A 24591-nucleotide genomic window follows, 5' to 3' on the forward strand; every position below is an offset into this window, starting at 1 on the left:
TTTTTTTTAAAAAAAAATGCATACAAAGTTATGACCTTCTCTGCAATAACTCTGTTTACCTCCAAGGTCCACTGCAATGAGAACCATGCTATATTTAGCACAATTTATTCTGTGCTTAGCAGAATAACCTAGAAAACCCTGTTAGAGTAAACATACTCCCACGAAACACTTTAAAAATTTTTTTTCACCCAAAACACTTTCTACACAAATCATGAGGAAGAGAGATTATGTTTCTGCCATGCTTCTAACTTTCTGCTTGCACACAAAGGGTCTTTTCCAAATCTAGTAAGCATCATCTTCTCAAATCTAAAGAAGCATGTTCTAACCAATGATCAGTTGTTACTTTCTATCTCTCCTCTGCTAAAGTCTTGGCCAGAAGAAGAATGCTCTAAATAAAAAATCAATTCCTTCTACACAACTCCAATAAGAGCTTAAGTTTTAGGAATTCTTAAAATGAACACATAACACAGTCATGGGCACTATACTATTAAGCCTTCCTAGTTATCGGATGTAGACATGAAGGTCAGAAGAGCCTTTGATATCATGATGCAAAATAAAAACGCTGAAGTGAGAGCTCTGGGCCTGGGTTTTAATCCTGACTCTATTAGTATCAGACTTTGCAGAAGGCAATTAGCATATGTAAATCTGAATTTTTTCATTTGTAAAACAGAGGGGCTGATGCATCAAGGACACAGAGATGAATAAGATATGGATTATCCAGGACATGGTGGCACCTGCCTATAATCCCTCCTCCTGCTAATAATCAGGAGGTGGACGTGGGAGAATTGCTTGAAGCCAGGAGTTCAGAACCAGCCTGAGCTACAGAGTGAGACCTACTGTCTATTAAAAAAAAAAAAGGCGGGGGGGGGGGATTCCACTGTCAAGGAGTTTGTGGTCTACTGGTATTTATCTATCTGAAGAGATAATTTCCTATATAGGCGACCATGTTTAACTTTTACTACATAAAGTATTAAAACCTAATAGAACTTTCCAGAAGGCACAGGTCAGCCACAGGAAGCAGACATAATCTGTATATAATTTACATATCATTTAAATTTTTTTAGTTAATTTTTTTCTTTTTGAAGTAATTTTAGACTTACAGAAGAGTTGCAAAGATAGTACAAAGGGTTCCCATATACCCTTTACCTCAGTTCCTCCAATGTTAACATGTTACCTAACATTCATTAAAACTAGGAAATTAACGTTGATGCAATACTATTAACTAAAATACAGGCTTTATTTTAATATCACCAATTTTCTCCAATGCTCTTTTTCTGTTCCAGGATCTGATCTAGGATCCCACATTGCATTTAGCTGTCATGTCTCCTTAGTTTTCTACAGTCTCTGACAGTTCCTCAGTCTTTCCTTGCCTTTAATGACCCTGACACTTCTGAATAATACCGATAGGGAATTTGATAGAATTTTCCGCAATTTGGGTTGGTCTGATATTTTCTCATTATTAGAGTGAGGTTATAAATTTTGGGGGAAAATAGCACAGAGACAATATGCCCTCTCAATGTGTCCTATCAAGTGTACATGATGCTGACATGTCTAACTTCTGGCATTGTTAACCCTGATCATTTGGATAAGGTAGTATCTGCCACGTTTCTCCACTATAAGGTTACTACTTTTTCTCTTTCTAATTAACAAATATTTCGCAGAAGATATTTTGGGGCTATGCAAATATCCTGTTTCTCCTTGAACTTTCACTCACTAATTTTTTATTTTTTAAATGAACTTTTCTTTTTTTGAAGATGATGTCTTGCTGTGTTGCCCAGGCTGGTCTTCACCTCCTAGGTTTGGGTGGTCCTCCTGCCCCAGCCTCTCTGAGTGCTGGGATTGTAGGCATGAAGCACCACATTTGGCCTAAATAAACTTTTCATTTTAGAAGAGTTCTAGATTTATTAAAGGGTTGCAAAGATAGTACATAGCACCCATTTTCCCCATTGTTAATATATTTCACGTACATTTGTCACAACTATTAAACCAACATTGATACATTAACTAAACTATAAACTCCAGTTCACTACATACACTCATTTTAACATTCAATTGATCTTGCCTGTAGCAATTATTATTATGATGTCCTAATTGTGATTTTGTTTTCCTCATTTTTTCTACACTGTTCATTGAAATTCTTCCACAAGGAAAAAATAAATAAATAAAAAAATAAAACCAGAGGGGCTGGACAAATAATTGTGTAAGATCTCCAGCTATACCAAAATTCTGGTTTGTGGTTTAAAAAATATATATGTACGATAGTAGCGCCATTATTGGGTGGAATAAAACCATTGAATTTATGTACAAAGAAAGAGTAAAATGAACCTGACAACATAGTTTCCAGTACTCTTGCCATAACAAAACATAAGTGCGGAAACCGTTCCTTCCACTTAAGCAGAATTTCTGGTAATAGAATTTTCTGAAAAGGGGAAATCATCTAAAACTTCCCAGTATTACATCTCTCTGAGACCTGTTATATCAAGTGCATTCTATCATGTATAAATTGGAAATATATCACTTATAATTAGTGATTTATAAAACAGGTAGGAAAGCAAGGAAATTGAGAAAACACTGATGTTTTAAGTTTAGCTCCCTCCAGCTTTCTCCTAAGATTTCAATTATCCTCAAATGACCCATTTTCTTATTTTACCATTAAAAAAAATATTTGAAATGTGATAAATATCTTACTTTTTTGTTTTAATAGAAAAACTTAGCACTCAGGAAAAAATAATTTTGCATACAAGCAATGTATAAGAATTTCAAAGGAGAATGACATTATGATATTACTTAAGTTATATAATATTCATTCTTTGAAGAAATATTTACGAGTACCTAATATTGTGTGCAAGGCATTGAACATTAAACAATGTAGTTTATATTTTAAAATTGGAAAAAGTCTGTTTTCAATCTTTCATAAACAATATTAAAATTAGATGTGTTCAATGTGTCATATGACTAATCTTGGCATGTAATAGAATAAACTAAGAGGTAATTTAGGAAATTATTGATAAAATTACCCCTTTTTCTATAATATACTCTATTTTATCTGTCCTACCTCTAGTTTCACATTTTCTTCTCCCCAGACTTCCCTAGGTTTAAGATCTGTTCCTTTATTGTTTTTTCTTTTTCTTTTTGACAGAGTCTCACTCTGTCACCCAGGTTGGAGTGTAGTGGTGCAATCTTGGCCTACTGCAACCTCCACCTCCCAGGTGCAGTGGATTCTCCTGCCTCAGTCTCCCAAGTAGCTGGGACTACAGGTGTGAGCCACCACACCCAACTAATTTTTGTATTTTTAGTAGAGACAGGGTTTCACCATGTTGGCCAGGTTGATCTCAAACTCCTGACCTCAAGGATCCACCTGTCTCTGCCTCCCAAAGTATTGGGATTACAAGCATGAGCCACTGTGCCCAGCCTAAAATCTATTCTTTAAACCTCCTATTGGAACCCATGGAAAATGACTTAGCTGTGCTGGGGGAAAAAAGTACATATGGGTTGTTAACTCCTAGCAGAGATCTGAGGCTTGGAAAAGGAAGGCTGCAATGTTATGATTTTTGTCAATTAAGATCATCCTAATTATTGAGAAAAGAGAACACAATGATAATAAAAAATAATATTTAAAATGGCTAGCATTTCTTAAGTACTTATTCTGTCCTAGACACTGTGCTAGAACTTTTAAACTGAGAGGTAGGAAGCCTTGATTAAAGAAACCAGAACTCTTCTAATTTCGATCCCAGCCATTAGTCAATTCTTTCCTGACTCAAAATTGAATAGACATATATTCAGACATGCATAAAAAAGCCTCCTATGAAGTCGTGTCCATGAACTCACTTTAATTACTACAATATTTGTCAAGATATTTAGCAAATATCATTGTCAAACCTGTAAGGTTGCTCTCCTGTGTGGGTTCTCAAGTGCCGTGTTAGGTTTGCAGACCTTGGAAAAATCTTGCCACAGTATCTGTCATGAAAAGATGTTTATAAAAGAAAGTCAGCACAGTCGACTATATTTCACTGAAGCCACACAGCAGCCAGATGCTTATTCCTGGTTCAATTAATCTTGCATGGAACTCACATTTCTTTGGTATTTAAAATTTGTAACAAAGCCATTTCACAGATATTAATATAAATAAGTCTACAAGGCTGGGCGCGGTGGCTCAAGCCTGTAATCCCAGCACTTTGGGAGGCCGAGACGGGTGGATCACGAGGTCAGGAAATCGAGACCATCCTGGCTAACACGGTGAAACCCCGTCTCTACTAAAAAAATACAAAAAACTAGCCGGGCGAGGTGGCGGGCGCCTGTAGTCCCAGCTACTCGGGAGGCTGAGGCAGGAGAATGGCGTAAACCCGGAAGGCGGAGCTTGCAGTGAGCTGAGATCCAGCCACTGCACTCCAGCCCAGGCGACAGAGCGAGACTCCGTCTCAAAAAATAAAAATAAAAAATAAAAAATAAAAATAAAATAAATAAATAAATAAATAAATAAGTCTACAAATAAAGACTTAATTCTAAGGTCTGGTTGAATTTATTCGCATATAAGCAAGCAATTTATGAAAATAGACTTTAGTTTTGATTACTCCTATACATCTCACTTATTAACTGGATATTTTTACATTCACAAAATTGAACCAGACAAGGGGATAAAAATATGGTTAGAGTTTCTGATTCTGGGTTGATGTAAACAGATTTCAAATGTTTCAACTCATTTTACACGTCAGTCACAGTGATAACTCCCTATACATAGAGTGGTATCAGATCAGACAAAATCCTGAGACTTCATCCATCAAGGTATGTACCCATAAAAGCTTTTTTTCTGGAAAGAAAGTGACATATTTTTCAAAGAGCAGATAACGTTGCATGCCTGAGTCAGATACCTACCCATTTCTAAAGATGATTCAGAAATTATAAGCACAATTTATTTCGCAAAAAAAATCACACACAAAACCAGAAACATAAAATAAGCTTTACTACTGATGAGTAACAAAAAATTTACTACCTAGTTTCATTCACTTGTGGACCTTATTTGTCTTTAATTAATGGCCTTATTCTTTAATGCCATGACAATTAATGAATATATGCTTGAGGACAGTAGTAGTATACCTTTAGATGAAAATAATTAATTGTGAAAGAAAATTCATAAATATCAAAGTGAGACAAGCAGATAGTATTTGGACTGTTTCCAACCTCATTTATCACAACCAAATGGCCTGTGTTAAAATTCACATTTAATAATTTTTTAAAAACACTATTTTTATATTTCACTAAATGAAGAACACTTTGAAGTGCTTGAGATCTATCATGGTGGCTATTAATCATCTAATCAAGAATAATTTCCAAAACAAACAGCAAGGCCTTTTGAAATCAGAGGGGAGATTTCTGGGAAGTCAGCCATGATTAACTGTGCAGTTACCTGCAGGTATAGCGCTCCTTTCCCTTCCGCAGAAGGTTCTCTGGCAGGGCACTGGGAGGCGCCCTGAAGTTGAACATAGAGGGTACTGACTGTAGGAGCTCACTCGCCTCAGGTTTCAGGGCACTGAAGCTCTCTAGCTTTTCTGCCATGTTTTCAATAGCTGACATCTGAAAGGTAAAAGCACAAGACCATGAATCGTATGGCGTCTTGTCTTCTATGATAATCTCTGGCAAACCAAGGACATCATTAAAAGGGAAGCATGAAATCTGCAATGGGTTGTAGAAAGAGACTGTAGTATCCCAACATTAAATAAACAACAACAGAATTGATTTATTTGGGAAATACCATAAGTAGAACTAAGCTTATAAAATACTGAGTGAACTTTTTCAATAAGACCTTGGTTAGGCCATTTTATCATAATCTGATATATAATTGAACATTGAAATATATAAGAGAGCTAATAAAGCCAAGTTAAGTTTTTTATTTAAGTGACAGCATTAGTATCATGGGATGGATATTAACATAATGGAAATTATGTTTCATTGCCTAGGCAATGAAAACCATAAGAACCATGCAGTCCCAAGAAAAGAACTGAAAGCATGGAAGAACATGAAGTGTTACAAAATTACAGCTTAAGCCAAATATGTGTAACTCAGAAAGAAAAAAATTAAATGTATAGGAGGGTATTGCCTAAGACTACATTAAATTACCATCTGGATATGCCATATTTTTAAGTGGGATCATATACAAATAATTTTGATTAAATATTAATTTCATCAAAGACAAAGACTGAGTTGAAATGACAGTTCGTCATATGTTAGTATAATTTCATATAACATAACTTGACATGTACCTTGTAAGACAGGGGGAGTAGTTCATGTAACCATGCTTTTAGAGAAACATTCTTGAAAGAAAACTATCCCTGCCTAATTCTCCCCCCCAATAATCTAATTTTTGTTGTTTATAATCTTCAAGTTTTTGTTCACCTGCACACTTATTTGAGAGTCACAAGCAGAGGATGGCATTACTTTTAAAGTTGGCTTGATCACTGTTTTTAAAAAAATTTTTTGTAGAGATGGAGTCTCACTATGTTGCACAGGCTGGTCTTGAACTCCTGGTCTCAAGCAAGCCTTCCACCTGCTTCAGTCTCCCAAAGTGCTGGGATTATAGGCATAAGCTACTGTGTCCAGCCTTAGCTTGATTCTTAAGCTCCACAGCCAGAGGGACTCTCCCCTTTCCTTTGACCCTCTTAACATGTTGGTTTTCCTCAGGACTCACATTTTATTTGGAAGCTGCTTATTACTGAATTTTTAAGTAGAAAAACAAACTTTCAGGCCATCCTGTTAAATCAACTCACCCATTATTTATTTGATTCTCAGCGCAGTGTGCCATTAGAAAGCTCAAGAAGCTATTTTAAAAGGTGTTTGCATTCTATATACATTATATAAAATTCTCAAAGAGCTGTGATGCTCGACCAGAAGACACATAAGAATTGAGATAATGACTGCAAGTTCAAACAACTGGTCAACCCAAGAAACTATCTTTTTGCTAATGAGACAGCAGGACAGAGATGGAGGCCTAATTTATGAGCTCAAGTTAAAAATAAAAGGCAACATTTCCTACTCAGAAGGAAAAATTAACAAGACATACATTCTGTGGACACCCAGCTGGACAGAATACCATCAACTTCTTAAAGCAGAGCAAAATCTGACAGCACAGCCTGAATATGATCTCTTCTCACAAAAGGAATATTGTGTGTTTGATTCTTCAAGTGACTATTCATGTTCTAGTTAGTTCTCTTTTTTTTCCCCTTTATCCTGGAGCCTGCCCTCTCATTTCATGCCCGGACTCCTAATGCTAGCTACAAATTGCAATGTACAGGGTACTACTGCCAATTTGCCAAATGTCTTTCATCAAACACGGGACAAAAAAATCTCAGAGGAAAGTCAAGATACATTTACTTGTCAGACGACAAATGTGAACGCATTGGGAGGCAGTAAGGGCTATAAGCTCAGGGGTTTGATTCATAATCACTCAGCTGCTAAAACATTCTCCACAGATGCAAGTGGACAGCACATTTGTCACGATGAAGGATTTTGACACATACTGATCACAGGGCAGAGATATGGAATGATGCTGCTGCTCACAGAGGTTGGAGAAAGTTCTGTCTCTGCAGAACACGGTCATTATTCCCTTCTAGACAGAGCATTAGCATGTCCATGTTACTTTGGATTTCTTTATTAAAAAATCAATCCAGAAATATTTTATGATACTCTTGTATTTGCATTTCTTCCTTCTAATTGTTCCTTGTAGAAAATCATTTTGAGATTCCACCCAGCAAGAAAGCAAGAGATAAGTTTTCTGAGTGAAAAATGACCTCTGGCCTTCAAACTGATTAGCACTATTAACAAGCATGGATAAGGGTCATGATCACACACATTTATTGGGAAGAACAGTTAGTGCACGGGTAGTGATTATAAATATTTTATTTAGGTACATTTAATATTTAAGTAAAAGTTCATTATCTAGTGGTTTTAAATCATTCGAGTGTCCATCCTGCTGACATACTCAGATTCCTGCAACAAAACATCTTATAGAAACACGTTTCCTTTTATATGGAAAATAGCTTACTCATGACTATTATTCTCGGCTTTCATCTTCAGCACACATAAACTACAAGTCCTTCAAGTTATTTGAGAGCAATTGGCTGTTGAGAAATGTGTCTTGCGTTAGTAGCTGCTAATAGCTAGCTCCTTTTGAAGAAAGATCACTGTGATTGTTTTTCCTCAAACTGTTTCGATTTGGGAAAACCATCAAGAAACAAGAAAATAGATTATGGGCTTGATGGCTAAATAATGACATTCTTAAAGGTAATAGGAAAAAGAATAAGGGTTATGCAAGTGTCTTACAAGCCGCCCCCACCTTTGGCTTCCGGTGTCAAATGAAAAGAGGATTAAATTGGAGTGGGGAAAGGGAAGGAAAGAAGATGGGAAGCAAGCTGAGGGTAACTGTTAACACACATACACACGTACGCAAAACATTTTCTGCCCAGCCAGCAACCACTGAAGCAACATAAAAGCCTTCGTTGAATCCTTCTTTTCATCTTCCTAATATTTGCTCTTACAGCACTTGACCTCAGTTGAAAAGAATAAGTTTCCACATTAAGATAAACAGAAGTGACTCAGACATCTGCTAGTTGGGGTAACTCGGCAGTTCTGTGACCATCATCAGTCCTAGTCAATACCTATGATTAAGGTATTGGATTAACACGAGCTCTATTGAGTGTACAGATCAAAACCCCAACTTTCTCTTGCTGGCTGGTCTGACTCACGTGATGTTCCTCCAAAAGTAACACACTTTTTGCAGGAGAAATAGTAAGTTTTGAGATTAATTTTAAATTTTAAAAATCAAGATAAATTGGAATAAATGGAACAGAATCTAGCTATATGTTTTTAAATTATGAAAAAATCAAATGAGAAGAGCAATATCTACTATGATGAATAAGAAATTTGCTGAGAATGGGGAAATCAAAGGGGTAAAAGTTAGATCATATATTTTAAAAATATATTACCCTGTGATTCATTAATGTCATAAGCTAATCTAAGATCAGTAAATGACAGTTTTTTCCTATGGAACAGTAATTTTTATTTACATATATAATAGTTGATGTTATCTGCAGCCAGATGTCTGGAAGAGGAAGTCATTTCACCCTGTTCCAGTCCCCAAGAGGCTATTAACTTTATACTGACGCAAACTAATATTTAGACACAATTCCCTAGCTTCTACCAAAAAATGTAGCTATCTCTCTAGTCAAATAAAGTTAGTATTTTTGAAAACATTTCAGCAGGCAAGATATTATCAACTGGGTCCTAAGCACTTAACTTAACATTTATTATCTGGCAGCCAATAACTGATGACATAAAAAGGTTTCTCATTAAAACTATTAAAGTGACAACCTGATTATATGAAATGATATGTCCAACAACACCATTAATCATGTGACTCAATGTTTTACAAATTAGATTACACATGACTTTATCATAAAATAATTAACTTTTCATAAATAACTTATGATGGGAAAGTTTGTAGATTTGGTAGTTTTCTATATTTATTCACTTGATAATCTTGAGAAATCTCAAAATCATGGTCATATGGGAGAGAAGTAAATATTCCTATTTTGTGGTTATCTCACTCCATGTATCACATTCAGCAGTCATGATTATGAAATCACTTAGTTTTTTCTTTATTTTTTGTGGTACATTGTAGGTGTATATATCTGTGGGATACATGAGATGTTTTCACACAGGCATACAATGTGAAATAATCACATCATGGAGAATGGAATATTCATCCCCCCAAGCATGTATCCTTTGTGTTACAAACAATCAACATAGAGATTTATTTATCACTAAAAATTATAAACATGTATCTTTAATATTCCCTACTAATATCTGTTTTATAATACAAATGTAAATCACATCTCCAAAAAACCTGTGACTCAATGGAATGGGAATGTTTCAAAGCATTGCAACAGCAATCACTATGCTGTTGTATTGTAAGAAAAGGTAGTTTAACTTAAAATCTATATTGCCTTTGTAAGTTGGCACAATCTTTGGCCATATATGTAGGGGGTCAACACCTTAAGCTTCAACCAGCTAACAACAGAGCTATTGTCAAAATCATACTGTACCTTAGAAAAGATGAGGACCATGAGGCACAATACTCAAGACAGATCTCTAGCAGGAAATGCAAAGGAAGAAGACTGGAAATGCCGGCCAGGATAATCAGAAAACAACCTCATCTATTGCACAACTTTGCCTAAGTTAGCGGGTTGATCTCTCTCCCTCTCTCTCCATAAATATTTGTATACTTTTGAAATAAACTTAAACCTTAAAAGTCTATCAGAATGAGAAAAATCACAATTTTACATATTCCACAAAAGAGATAAAATGAAGAAATTTCTGGTAAAGAAAAACTAACATCAAATAGAGGAAACAGGTTAGTGCTAAAATGCTTCAACTAAGTTTATATATAATTATCCAGTGACTTTAAAAGGACAGCTGAACTATATCCCAAGATTTTGCCCATTCATCAGAAATCAGAATAATTTTCAGTGAAAAAGAGAAACAGAAACACATATACTTAGAGAATATTTTTAACTATATGTTATTTCCACTGACCGAGTTTTATTTGGGGGTAAAAACTAAATAAGCAGTATTCTTTGTATCCTGAGTATCTTCCACAATAAAAAATAAAGCTATCCCCTAATATTATTAACTGAAACTGACTGTATCTGGAAGTAGTAACTGAAAGTCAAGGAAGTGAGACTAGATGCTAAAAGATCCATTCACTAGTTACATATGGATTTGTAAACATTTAGTTTTATATCTTTAAATAGCCAGAACCAATTTCTGCCCTGGGATATATGGATGTGAATTCCCATGTCAGCCTGTATCTACACACAAGTTCAGGTTTTATCCTTTAGAAGGCTTTATCAAAAGCATCTTTACATGCTGATACAGGCTCCACCAAATAATGGTTGTTTTCACTTAGTGACCCATTTCGAAGCCTCGTTTAACAGCGTGTTCCCAGGTGTCCAGAAAGAGTTCCATATCAAGGTATAATTATGTGGAATGGATCGGATTTATCGAATAAAATCATTCTGTAAACAATTTCTAGCTCACTAAATGCCCAATTATAACTGAAAGAATGCAGCTTGAGAAAGCAGGTCAACTATCTGCTGGAGCCATATCATGTAATGGAAAGGAATTCAGAATTCTTTATGTCTGTACAGCAATTTAGAATGTTAAGTTGTTTTCTTTTTAATGCTACATCACTTTAGTCAAAAATATAAGTAGGAAACTTACCCAAGTTCTCTGATCAGGCAGTTGGAACTGGGAGCAAAATTGAAACAAAAACAAAAAATTACTTCTGTGTTGGTATCTTTATTGCAATCTATCCTTTGAGAAATTAACATTTGTACTAAATTAGTAGTTTTTGCTTATCATGTAACTGTACCTTGAGTAAAAGCTTTGGACATAAAAATTAAATATTTTTATAACACTGTTGAATTTCCTCTATTTACCTGAATGAAATGTTTGAATCAAGGTTCATTATTACAAGAAAGCTAAACGCTACCTACTAGAGAATCTTACAGCAAAGCAGATGCTTCCTTTTTATTAATTACTACTTGCTATAAAACAATATCCCTAAATTTATTCTAATAGCTAAAAATTAAGCCATTTCCTGTAAAAATCCAATCTCTTGCATTTTTATAATGTTAATAACAAAGAAAATATATTTACTCAAATATGAATCACTGAATAACAAAAGGATAATCAAAGGATAATGTACTTGGAAATTCACTACTTGATTTTTATTAGTATAGGACTCAGACCATCAGTAGTCAGAACAGTTAAGAATGTTAATGGAAAACTAAAAAGTTCTAGCTATTAATGACAATTTATGACAAGATTCACTGGGAAAACCTTCAGTGGGTTAGAAGCTCTTCCAGGAGACACAAAAGTTTAAAATATCATTTTGCTTGGTTAAAGGAGATATATATTTTGCTTATATACATTGTGGTGTCTTTATTAAGGAAGATACGTAGTTTTTAAAGGATGAAAACTTGATTGCAGAAGAAATCTAACCATAAGAAACACTTGTTGAAAGCAAAATAGAACATGAAGAACAGAAGATTTAAGTGATTTTTCACATATTATAACTTAGGAAAAGACTGTCTCCTCAGTTCCTTGGAATGTAGTAGCAGGATAATCAGCCAATTTAAAAGAAAGAAAATATAAAAGAATGAAGAAAGGACAGAAATGGAAGCAAAAAAAGAGTCTGTTGCAGATGTATTCAAAGCCAAACATTTGCAAATAAAATGTGCAAATAACCAAAAACAATATTAAAAGTATAGAAACATCAAACCAAGGAATAATAGCCACTTTTACAATAGTGTAATTGACAAATGACTTCCATGGACATTCAAATGGGCTATCAACGTGAATGCAAAGGATCCAAAATAGGAACAAATGAAATGGACATTCAGAGGTCACACAGTAATAACATTCCCTGTATCTGACCTATTTGTGGCCATTCAACTCCTTTTCAAAATTATAGTGACCATAAATAATTTTCAACCACATATGCAGAGAAAGCCTCTACTATGCTTATTTCTCCCTTAGAGTAAACTAACTGATTTGTAAAAGAAAACTAGAGGACTAAATAGTTCTCACCTGGTCTGATAGAGCAAACATGCTTCTTGAAGAATTGAACTAAGAGAAGACTTGAGACCCTCGGCATTTATCTTTTAATTTTGATGTATGTACTCATGTATCTTCTAAGTATTTTTGACAGAATTTTTAAAACACATATTATTCTAAAAGGCAGTCATATAGCCTAATAATCTTTCAATAAAATTCAGTAGATTTTTATTTACCGAGGTGTTCACTTATCACTGACTAGGAATTATGGAATGGGAAGGGATATGCTGAGAACAATATAAAGATATACAAAAATTGTAAAACTAGACTTGCCCAGAGAATACCACTATGAAGCATCCTTATTTCTTTTTCCTAAAACATTGAGAATGTGATACCCCTTTATTACTATGACAACCCTAAGAAATAGATAGGGCAGATATTATTCCCATTTTGAAATGACGATCCAGAAGCTGAGAGAATCCATGTGATTTGCTCTAATATACTTAAATGGAAAATACAGCAATGAACAGTTTTATGCGAGCACATTAGCTATGAAATCATAACAAGCACTGAGAACAGAAGCAAGTCATTCTGCTTTGGCTCCTTGATCTGTGCCCCCTTTACTTCTGCAGTGAGGTCATGCCAAGAATACAATAAGCATCTTTTCAAGTACTCCTAGTACATGGCATGGCCCTGGCAAAGAAATTGGGCAGGGGATGAGAGGAGGGTGTTTTAATAACATCCCTTTATATTTATAATAAAATGTTTTTGCACCCACTAATAAGAGCTCTTCCTCATTTAGGTCCTTCCACATGCCAAGCACAATGCTAAATAAGTGGTGTACACAAATTCCAACTCTTCCAGCTACGCTGGGAAGGGTAAGACTTGATTAAAGAGGAAGAGGGCTTGTCTGTATCCCAGCTTGTATCCCAGCTATATATAGCATGACACACGAAAACAGTCATGATGGTTATAAAAACAATGAAATATTTCTGTAACAGTTGGTAAATAGCCTTTGCCCTAAGCACTCTAAATGTTCCCCTGCTTCCCTGGCCTCTTTCCCAAACACCCCTCAGATAGTCCCACTATCCAGCGAATAAAACATTGGCAGTTGGTGCAGCAAGAGCCTCCAGTATCCTGCTCCAGAATGGCAGAAATCCATTCTGATTGGTGGGTATTCATGACACATCAGGTTTTAAGTATTTTGATCATCACTCTTGGGTCCTGTTCTAATATCAACATACAGCAATAGGGAGTCCCTTATACCAAGACGTGACATTCTGGTGCAGGAGGAAAACACTGCCACTGCGCTCCCACAGGTGTGTTTGTGAAGATCTGAGGAATGACTGCTATGCTAGAAGCCCTGGACACATGCCTCATCTTTTGTGATCCTTAATTAATTTGGGAATATTAAAATATAATCTGCTCTCTTATAATTTTAAAATATATACCTACTATATTGCTAACAGCTGCAAATTCATACAGAATTAATGGTTGACAAAACTCCCCATCTTATGAAATGGTAAATTTACCATGGTTAGCAAAACATCTTTGAATTTCAAAGTGGATAGAAACCTTACACCCAACTCTCTCATTTTACAAACAGGAAAACTAAGAGCCAGGTAGACTAAGATGCTAAAAGACACTGAATCCCTGTTTTGGTTTTTCTCCATTCTATCATGTACCCATAGCACTCAATTTTGAAATGGTTAATTACTAAATTGTAAAGATGATCAGAACATGAAAATCATGATTACTGTAATTAATTATTATAACATTAATGCATATATGAATATTATATCCTCATACGTATTTACTTAAAATTATACAGGAAGCTATTAGGAGAGATGTACTTTTTGTACAACATCTGACACAAAATATGTGCTACATTCCAGTTTATTAGCCTATGAAACTTTACAAGTACTACTTAGATCAGTCTAAATATAAAATATAGTCCTGATAAACATTAACTGTTTTATAACTTACTTCTTTTCCATAAAGTAATTATGTGAATAACATTCTTTAATCTTCCTATATAAAATTAATACTAACTGGAATGTTTCTAAAACTTTTACTGCTAAACCATATATTATCTCATTTTGAAAGGGAGTGAGCGTTCTTTAGCAGTAGTAGATTTATCCAACTAACCCAGAAGATTGTGTTACAACTCTCATACTCTTTATTCAGGACTCTGGAAAGATACTTGAAAAAGTGTAAAAGAGGTAACAGAAAGGAAAAGGAAAAATGAATCATATCCCATTATCTTTATTTAATTCATTTAATTGCCTCATAGCTCTCCATAAGACAGCTGGCATAAACTCCCCCGATTTTATTAGAGAACCATCATTTTTTGTTTGAACATATTGCAACAAAACAAATTAGTTTACTCTGTTTTTAAGAAGTTTCATTAAAATGTTGCTATCTATAAAGACCAGAGCTTGCATCCTTTAAACAAAAGTAAAATAAATTTTAAATTAAGAAACCATATTCAAGATGTTTATATACCACATTTGTTCTTTCAGTATGATTTTCCAGATGGTGGTTGATATGTAAACCCATTTTTTAAAATTACTAAATGTATAAGGACTTTAGGATGAACCAATTAGAGATAGTACTGCTTTGTATTTTCCTTGCAATGATAGACTGTATATATTTTGATAAATGAACACAACTCTATTCAGCAAATAGCACTTTACATTGTGGTGAATTCTTGTGCAATTACAGAGCTTTGCTGGAATGCTCAGTGGTCTCTAGATAAATTCCTTCACCCTCTGTGGTAACAACTTGTCAGGTAGACTCATTTCCTGTTTTTATCTAAGCTCTAAAAGAACAAGAATGACCTTCACGAGTTTGGGACGAGTCACAGTATGATCTATTTCTCAGTATCAGCAACCACCACACACAAAGCACACCTTGGATATTTATTTTCTTAACTGAGTCCTGCTCACTCCAAAATGCACTTTAACTCAATAAACAGTTAATAGCAGACAATCATTTAACACTGGAACCATGTTATCTTTACACATATATTAACTAATTTTTCTTTAAAGAGCTTGGGTTTTAATTCTGCTAGAATTTCCTGTGTTCTTCCACACCAGCGTCATAGGAAATCCTAATGTTCTCAAGATATCTTTCATTTCATTGCACCTGCTTTTCAGGATCAACAAGTTAGTTTACAAGCTGGAAATCTCAAATCCGAAATACTTACTTGTGGGTGAAACAAGAATCCTGGAGAAGGCCTCAAGTATTTCTCTTTTAAAGCTTCAAGTGGGTCAGTTAGTTTTCTTTTCTCTACTCTGAAAGGTTAAAATTAGATTTTGGAGATGAATCAGTTTCACATATCAATCACTGCATAATCACTGACATTTAAAGCATCTACCAATAAAGCCAATGGTAGGTTTCTGGGAAGCACACTCATAAAAATATAAAGACATCTGTCCAGTTCTTGGAGATTACTCGTGACACTCCCAGGTACTTAAGGAGAGAGGATCCTATTTATAATGGAAAAACGCTACTGAATGACTAGGAATAAGAATAATGAGAAAATGTGAAAAATGAGGAGTCACTAAATTAGAGGCATTTGTCACAAATTCAGTACCTTTCCATTCCAAATGTAGACAAGAATGCTTGATGATTTTGAAATCATGAGGTCAAGGCTGATTTTGAATACTAGAGCCATTTTCTACCAAGAAGGTGTTCTCCCAAATATGCACTCTATTCCTTCCATATTTGTCAATAATAGTAAGGGCATTTCCAAGCATATACACTGCTAGCCACTCTTTGAGGTTCTCTCTCTCTCAATATATATTTCTATTTAAATGTATAGCATAATATATTAATATATAAATATTTTATGTAAATTATATTTAATATATATTCAGAGAGAGAACATATATGCTCTTTGGATGCCACTGCTGATAAAGAAAGCAGGCAGATAGGATGGGTGTGGTGAGAAGAGAATGGGGAGCTTTCTGAAGATAGAGAGAGACACATAAAACTTACCTATATATCCCTTCTGCTTTAGAAATGTTTGCCATCCTATTTTGTATTAAGCACATAGGGAAATAATACATCTATATTGAATTAATTCCTTTTACCAACTTGGTAATTAAAAATACTTTTAGATGTATGCACTCTTAAAGCAGAATAAAATAGCTACCACTTATTGATATTATATATGTGATATATGTGTGTTGCATATATTATTTCACTTATTGAAGTAGGTGATGTTATATCCATTTTATGGATTTGTTTAAAGTCTCAGACACGAGAAGGCTGAGATTTCAACCCAAGTCTGCCACTAAAACTGGGTTCTAGGTCTTTCATGAGTTTGGCAAAATGACAGGCCTAGGTCTTAATTGAGACAAGCACCAGAGAGATGTTGGAGATCACAGTGAGTAAGAGGAATGCTAGTAGGTGATGAGGATGAGTGCAAGAGATGTGTGGAAGAATTGGAAGCCAGTTGCTATTGAGAGAGTATAAAAAGGAAAGTCTGAAAAATTATCTTAACAAAGGACTGAGACACATCACTGAGTTGGAAATATGACCTGACCTGAAATGTGTGACATACAATCTACACACAAAATACGGAAGACATGTTTGTCTTTTTTTTCCTTCTCTAGTAACAGGACTGCCAAAGGAATTAAGATATAATAATTTTAAAGAGTAACCAAAATTGGTACTGACAGGACTGAGATATTTTGTATTGTCCTTTGATAATACTTTATCATATTCAAATGAGGGTAGTCCTTTCCACACTGACAGTGTTTCCTTGTTAATGCATTATAGATAATTTACACAGAAGAAGAGTTTTAAGTGAGAAGAACTTGCAGCTCTAGTACCTATTAAGTAATATTAACTTGATAAATACTGTTGAATTAAATAATAGCACACTTCCTCTTCACAAAAGAGAATTAGGCAAAATATGAAAATACTCCAATGTTAGATAAGTTCAATAAAAAATTATCCACATGTTCCATGAACTCTTGACAATGTTCAAGATTAGAATGAGAAAGTAAATATGAAAATGGTTGTAATATTCAAAATATGTAACAAACATATTATTCATACCCATTTAAAGAAAACTAGTATTTTAAAACTAAATCACTTTGGTCAAGTGAATATTACTGAATATTGCCAAAAAGATCTTTTATTAAACTTGTATGTTTCACCCCAAGATTTTTTTGGTACATCAAAGGAAACTGGATAATGAAGCTATTAAAGAGACATTTTTTTATGCCAACTACTCATATTATGTACAAAACATACTCCGTGATTAATATTTCATTTACTTGGGGGCTCCTGAGAGATTTATTTAGAAACAATATGATCAGCCCTTATTAAGGATGTGTTGGTAGGTTAACAAAGAGTGGACTCTTGCTGTTATGTATCCCCCCGTATCCAAAGAACCTGACCCATTTTAGTACCCACGCATATTTGCATTAATCCTTCAGGATCCTCATTCTTCTGCCACTTGACAATTTACTTTAAATATGATTTTCCCATATTTTCCACTCCAAATAAAGTGTTTAAAAATAAATTTATTGTCAAGGGAAAAAAATTCTGTAGTCCTATTCCAAACCCCCAACTTCAGAAACATCTAAAAATACGTTCAAACAGAATGATCCAACTTTCAGAATAAAAAATGAGTTCACTAGATCAAACAACTTCACTCTGTTTTATAATAATAGTAAAAATGACGTGTTAAAAAGCCATCACTTTACAGTGTAAATAACACCTTTCATACATCTGTTCATATTTTGTCATCTCCCATACACGCTTACCTGTAAATAGGGTCCATAAAGAAAGGAGTGGGTCTTGCATGCTGCAAGGAACCATCTGAAGCAGGTCTTGATTCGACATTGCTTCCTTTTTTTTCCCCAAACACGTGGTTTTTTCGAGGCTCAGTCAACTTTGTCCCACTGGCTCTACTCCTACTGCCCATACTTAGATCCAGGGGCTGGTCTTGGCTTGTGGCAGGCGTCACTGGAGGCTTGGAGGGGACTGGAGTCAAGGGCTTCTCATCTTTTCGTTTAGTGGTGAGATCAAAGGGGGACTCAGAGCTGCCCTTCTGCAGTTTCTTTACTTCACCTGGTGATTGGGGTTCCATTTTCAAAGGTAACGATCTCAAGTCTCTATCAGGAAATGGGTACATTGATTGAGAGAATGCTGGAAAAAACGGGAGGGGAAACATGGAAGGGTAAGGTAAAGCTCCAACTTTTTTGTCTTGCAGCCCCACCAGTCCTGTTGAACCAAAGTATTTTTCAGCAATAGAAGCAATAGCCTTTATAGAATCATTCACAGCTCCTGACACCGCAGTCTGCTCCTCTAAAGATGGTGAGAAAATGGAATGATTGCTGTATTCTTTCTTATTATTTATTGAAGCCAGATTCTGAAGAGGGCTTACTTTGTCTTTGAACATTTTACCATTTTCTTTATATTTCTCTTTATCACTTTCAATGTCACTTTCCAGATCAGAGCCCGAGGTTGTTTCCAGGTCACTGCCACTTGGTGTACTGACATCATCAAGGTCACTACTCTCTGACTGGTCACTGATTTTCTCAAGGGGCCTCTCTTCAGAGGACCTCTCGGGCTGGAGCTCCACTGGCTTATTGTCCCCTACAGATGGGTGTTTAGATAGTGCCTTCAAAATATCCTGTGTAGCTGGCAGTATCTGAGGATGTGTCATGAGGGGACTTTGACTTTTGTTTGTCTGTTCAGTACTTGATAGTCCTTTAACAGGAGAACTAGCAGGTATCAAAGGAGGCCTGTGGTACAAGCCGGAAGGAAACAGACCAGGGAAGCTAAAAGAAAATCCAGGAGCTGTTGGAAAGGTAAGACCAGCAGGATGCCTATTGGCGCCAAAATAGTCAGCAAGGCCCGGGTTGGCATGACTCATATTAACCATGGACGTTTTATCCATAGCTGGGGTTCCAGGAAGTGAAATGCCTTGGCCAAAAAATCCACCTGCCGCAAAATGGTTCTTGCCCTCACAAAACCTCCTGTGTTTATTTAAGGAAGACGTAGTGCTGAACATTTGTCCACAGTCTTTGCACTTGATTTGGGTTCTGCAATCAGCATGCATGCGCTTATGACGGCAAAGGTTTGAAAACTGAGTATAGGATTTATGGCAGACCTCACCTGTGTGCAAACAACAAAAAAGAATCTCAGGCTTTATGTCAATTGCTTCTGAATTTAGCAAATATCACAATTGGTTTACTCAAAATTTCAATTAGGAAGCTAGTAAAAGACATTGGAGGCACCAATCTGGGTGCTCCAAACACAGAAAACCCCATTTCACTAGATTCCAAAGCAAGGCAACCAACCTGACAAATGTCTTGAGGCAGCACAAATATTTCATATATATAGGTATATATATTTTGTCACCCCCATTGTGCAATATTTTGCATAATATTTGAGTATTTAAATATTTATGGAAAGTTAAATTCCATCATGCATTGATTCTCCACACAATTATTATACTAATATAATGTTGAAAATTAAAGTCTTAAAATGTATTACGTCTGAAACATAACAAGAACCCCTCTCAAATTTTAGAGTACTTAAAAATTCTATTTTGTAGGCACCAAAACAAAATAAAACATCCTCAACCAGAAACTTCACCTTTATTGCCTCTCCCCTTGGGGAAAAAGCCTGTGACTGCCCTGCTATTATTTAATTGGTATTATATCATATGCTCTCATCATTCACACATCAAAGCCACACAACAATGCACATTGTGTATTCTGAGACTTTTTTTAACAATCATTTTCATGATTTGAGAAAGACTGACATAATTTACAATGGCTCTATTTTAAGCCTGCAAAGGAAACTAAATTGAATGTAGCCCATCCTGCATTGCTGGTTCCCATGAACTATGATCACGTCCTCTGACTTCCCCTCACACCAGTGGTTGCGCTAACCTTCCTGCATTTATGAAACCCCCGTCCTTGGGAAACATGTCCACTTGTTGTCATATCTACACTGGTTATCTCAGGTTTGACTCCAGTGTGTGATAGCCAGCTATGGTCAGTCGGGGAGAGTACTGTGAAAGCTCTAATCCAGAAAGAAGGGCACAGCATTGGGTGCAGCTGTGAAATATGTTTCTTCACTAAGAATTTGCCAGTAAAGTAGAATCTCCCTCCTCACACATGTGCCACTATACTATAGCCAAGTATATTTTAAGACCAAACTTTGCAACCCTTAATAACTCCTTTACCAGGTAAAATTCCTCACTCACTTCATGGTCCAGCAGGATTACAGTATCAGTACCCCGAGCATCATATTTTTTTCTTTCACTTTATGGGATTGAGCCACGTTATGTGTGAGCTTACTTTAACACTTCCGTGCATGTTCAATCCATGCAGAAACAAGATGTACCTTGTTGGTAATTGTTGAAACAAATTTATTTTAAGAAATTAAATTGAAGACAAAATGCAACACTTATTGCTTTCATACAATGGCTGCCTTTAAGTGCAGAATGGTTGTGCTTCTAAGTCAAAGCAATAATAATTAAAACAAAAAAACAAAAAAACCCATGCCAAGGAGATTTTATAAACTTTCAGTCAAGCAAAACTCACCCAGAACTTGGATTATCCCACATACATCCAAACAAGAAGTACTAAAGTGAGGGTATATCTCTTTCTTTTGCTACTAAATGTTAAACTGTATTGTTGCATATATCAACGCGTTTGGTAATATTAAAGGTGCCTTCAATTGTGGGATGAATCACATTATAGAGGCTATAACATGCATTTTAATGGGATTAGAAGATGTGGGTGACATCTTTTCAAATTATTTTACCAGAATATATTGACCAGAGTCGGCTTTAAAAGTATACATGATTTAACCACACACCATAAATAGACATCTAACTTAAATTGTTTGATACACTAATGAAAATCATATCATGGAGAAGGTAGAAACATCAGACACTCACTAGATATATTAGAATAATTCAGCTACAAGCAATAACAACATTTTATTATTGGAATTATAAAAAGTACGAAAGCAACACCTCTTAAAAGGCATTGGAAAAATGTCTTGATGAGTATTCAACCAAGACATCAGTTTTTCAAAGGCTTGTCATTTATTGGCAAGGAAATGTTGCTCTCTACACTTCTTTCTTACAATCAGATGGCTTTAAAAAAATCAAGAGCTTCTCTCTATTGGAGTAACAGAAGTTCAGCTGACTTTTCTGGTGGCACCCTTTGTTACATGGCTGAGTGGTGTCTGTGTCTGGGCTCAAGAACATTGAATCTGGGATGTTTTCTTAGGCAGAGGCTTTGTTTTCAGCACTTGAAGGACGGGCCTGGCATACTACAAACTACCAGGCCTCCAGGTAAACTGGTTCAATTGATGTTGAAGTCTGTACTCTACTGTAATTTTCTCAGTAATAAGGAATTAGCCAGCAGTTAACATTGCATTTTTCTACTTATTAAACAAATTAAGAGGCATTTTGAATATATTCAGCCTATTAGAGCATGTGGTTTCTATTTGGGAAAGCTGGAGGTTTCTGTAAAGGCAGTGAGTAATTACCTTAGCACTGGTAACTTTGGGCTCAAGCGTGGCAGCACACTGTAATAAGAGACAGTTGCCATAAACACACCAGTGGGGGTAAATCGTGGTGTGTGGCCTTCTGGTGAGAAACAGATATCAGCCCTAGGTGAACCTCCTCCACTCAAGTCTCCGCACCATTTCCTGATCTTTAAACTCTTTTGTTCTGAAATTACATGGCTATTATTCATAATTACTCCATGGTTCTCTGTAAGATTTTAAATTTCAAAAAATGCCATCTGCTATTTAAATTTACCAATAATTACCGAAAATCATTCAAGGGAAATACTTTATGCAATCTGATTGGAAAGGGACACCCTGTGACACTTTAAAGTGAAACACTTGTCTTCAACACAATTAAAATTCCAGATCCCAGAATCTTCGAGAGTAGAAGTCTATATTTTCTGACTTTTATTTTAAATAATAGAGAAAGCATTAAATGAGTGATCAGAATTCTTTGTGGTTTATTCTAGTTTTTTTCACATCAAAACATAATAAAACTTACCAAAATTTATTTCTGAGGAATCAGAAATAAATGAACTATTTAATATCGTATGCCTGTAGTACTTCCAAGTACATTTTCAGGGCATTAAGACTTAAGAGTCAGGAATGCCTTTTTGAGACAAGAAGTCTAAAATTTCTATTGAATGCTTTATTTCCCGTGACCTTCAACAGAGCTTCCCCAAGGGAGACGAGAGCACCCTTTTGTTTATCTGCTAGTCCTCTTCACCCGGGGAACAGAAGAACATATGAGCAAAACAGGACTCTAGTGTAAGCTGGAAAAGGAAAGAAAAGCTCTTTTGGTGCTTGGACACACAAAAGAAGGCTGTGTCAAGGCAAAGCAGAGTTAGTCTCTGGCATCTCCATGTTGGCACTGAAAATTAGTTTTTTCCATCAGGTCCTGTAGTAGTGTCTCATATACCTTTTACAAACCAAAGTCAGAGGTCTTGCCAAGTGCTGAGTATGCTTCTACCAATTCTATGTGTATCTGGGTCCAAAATCAGTCTTGAATTTTGTAGCACAACTCAATAAGTCATTGTATTTATATGTTCAGCCAAGCCATGGAATCAAAGCAGCCCAGAATTTTTGCCCAGGTAGACTAAGAACAACTGATTTTACTTAAAAAATGTTTGAGCACAATACAGAGAATAGGAGTGGGTGGACAGAAGAAAAAGCAAATGAGAGCTGAGTTTTATTGTATCTGAAGGATGTTACTACAATGCTCTGTACAGGGATGTTCTAAGTAGGTGGTCAGATCAGATGTCCCCTAAAAGCACATTGCCTATAAACTTGCTTTGGTGCAGTGGGTAGGAGAAACAGCATGTCCAGCATCTAAGTGAAAATGTTCTGCTTTTCTTCAAGTAACAGAGAACTACAGGTCCGACAGCCTGTGATCGGCAACAATGGGTAGATTAAAAAGCATTTCATCCCCCTTGCTCTCTCCACACACATATACTCACATACATGCACACAGAGCCATAAGCCCACTTCCCAGGTGGGGTTCTTCCAGCTCTTTCTGTTCCAGAACAGGTTTTTAATCACTTCATCTTATTTAGTGATGTCTGCTATTTGCTGCTTTACCAAGCCATGAACATTTACGATATGAGACAAATCTGATTGTCCTGATTAAATCCTACAACCTGAGAGATTTCCCTTTGATTATCTAATGACTTTTCTTTCCTCTACCTGTTATTGATTTCTTCTAAAATAAAACACCCCAGGAATCAAGGACAAAATACCATGGATCTGATTATAAAAGATTTACTTGTAATCATAAATAGCCCTACTGTATTGGACCATAAATAGCTAACACAGTGACCCTCTAAAGGCCATGTGCAGTCACTCTCCTGGTCACAGTGCCTTTTGGAGGAGAGACAGATGTGGGAAGGAGGGCTGGAGTGTTGAAAACTTACAGATAAAGGGCTTCACACTGCTGTGGATGTGCTTGTGTTGTTTGAGGCCCGACGAAGTGGCAAACGTTTTGCCACACTCCGGGCATGCATGGGCCCGGGCACCGACATGCTGAGAGCGAATGTGCCGCTGAAGGTTGCTAGGGTCCGTGAAAACCTGCTAGGAAATGAGTACTGATTAATCAAGAAACTTAACTCAAGGGCACAATAAAGAAGACCCGGGATGACTCAAGAAGAAACTTTGCTTATTTGTTTTGTTTTTCTTTACCCCAAAGACCAAAAGTGTACTCTCCTCCAATTTCCAAAATGTACTCTCCTCTAGGGTAGGAACTGTAAATTATTCTGCTCTATATCCTTAGCATGGTGTATCCACTGGTATCAGTTGAGCAAATAATGGCGCCATTAGGCCTTATTCAAGACCCTTTTTGATACCACTTAGAGTGACTTGAGTTAAGTAATAAAATGCTGGTTATGCCATTATTAAAACTTGTGTGCTTTTTTCACCCTTTAAGTAAAG

General features: G+C 35.8%; 1 protein-coding gene across 13 annotated transcripts in view; it reads right to left on the minus strand.

Annotated features, from left to right (window-relative positions):
• MECOM (MDS1 and EVI1 complex locus) overlaps positions 1-24591 on the minus strand; it is a 594443-nt gene that overhangs the window by 13012 nt on the left and 556840 nt on the right. For 5 of the 13 annotated variants that reach the window (XM_050779936.1, XM_050779940.1, XM_050779942.1 and 2 more), the window contains 6 exons: positions 24078-24234; positions 18393-19749; positions 15818-15905; positions 11272-11298; positions 5405-5571; positions 3880-3957 (listed from right to left, as the gene is read on the minus strand). In XM_050779936.1, coding sequence (XP_050635893.1) covers positions 3880-3957; positions 5405-5571; positions 11272-11298; positions 15818-15905; positions 18393-19749; positions 24078-24234 — 1874 coding nt within the window. The remainder of the gene's footprint in view (positions 1-3879; positions 3958-5404; positions 5572-11271; positions 11299-15817; positions 15906-18392; positions 19750-24077; positions 24235-24591) is intronic. The other 8 variants (XM_050779937.1, XM_050779944.1, XM_050779939.1 and 5 more) reach the window with 6 other exon arrangements.

The sequence above is a fragment of the Macaca thibetana genome, chromosome 2, assembly GCF_024542745.1.
Source record: "Macaca thibetana thibetana isolate TM-01 chromosome 2, ASM2454274v1, whole genome shotgun sequence".
Lineage (NCBI taxonomy): Eukaryota > Metazoa > Chordata > Mammalia > Primates > Cercopithecidae > Macaca > Macaca thibetana.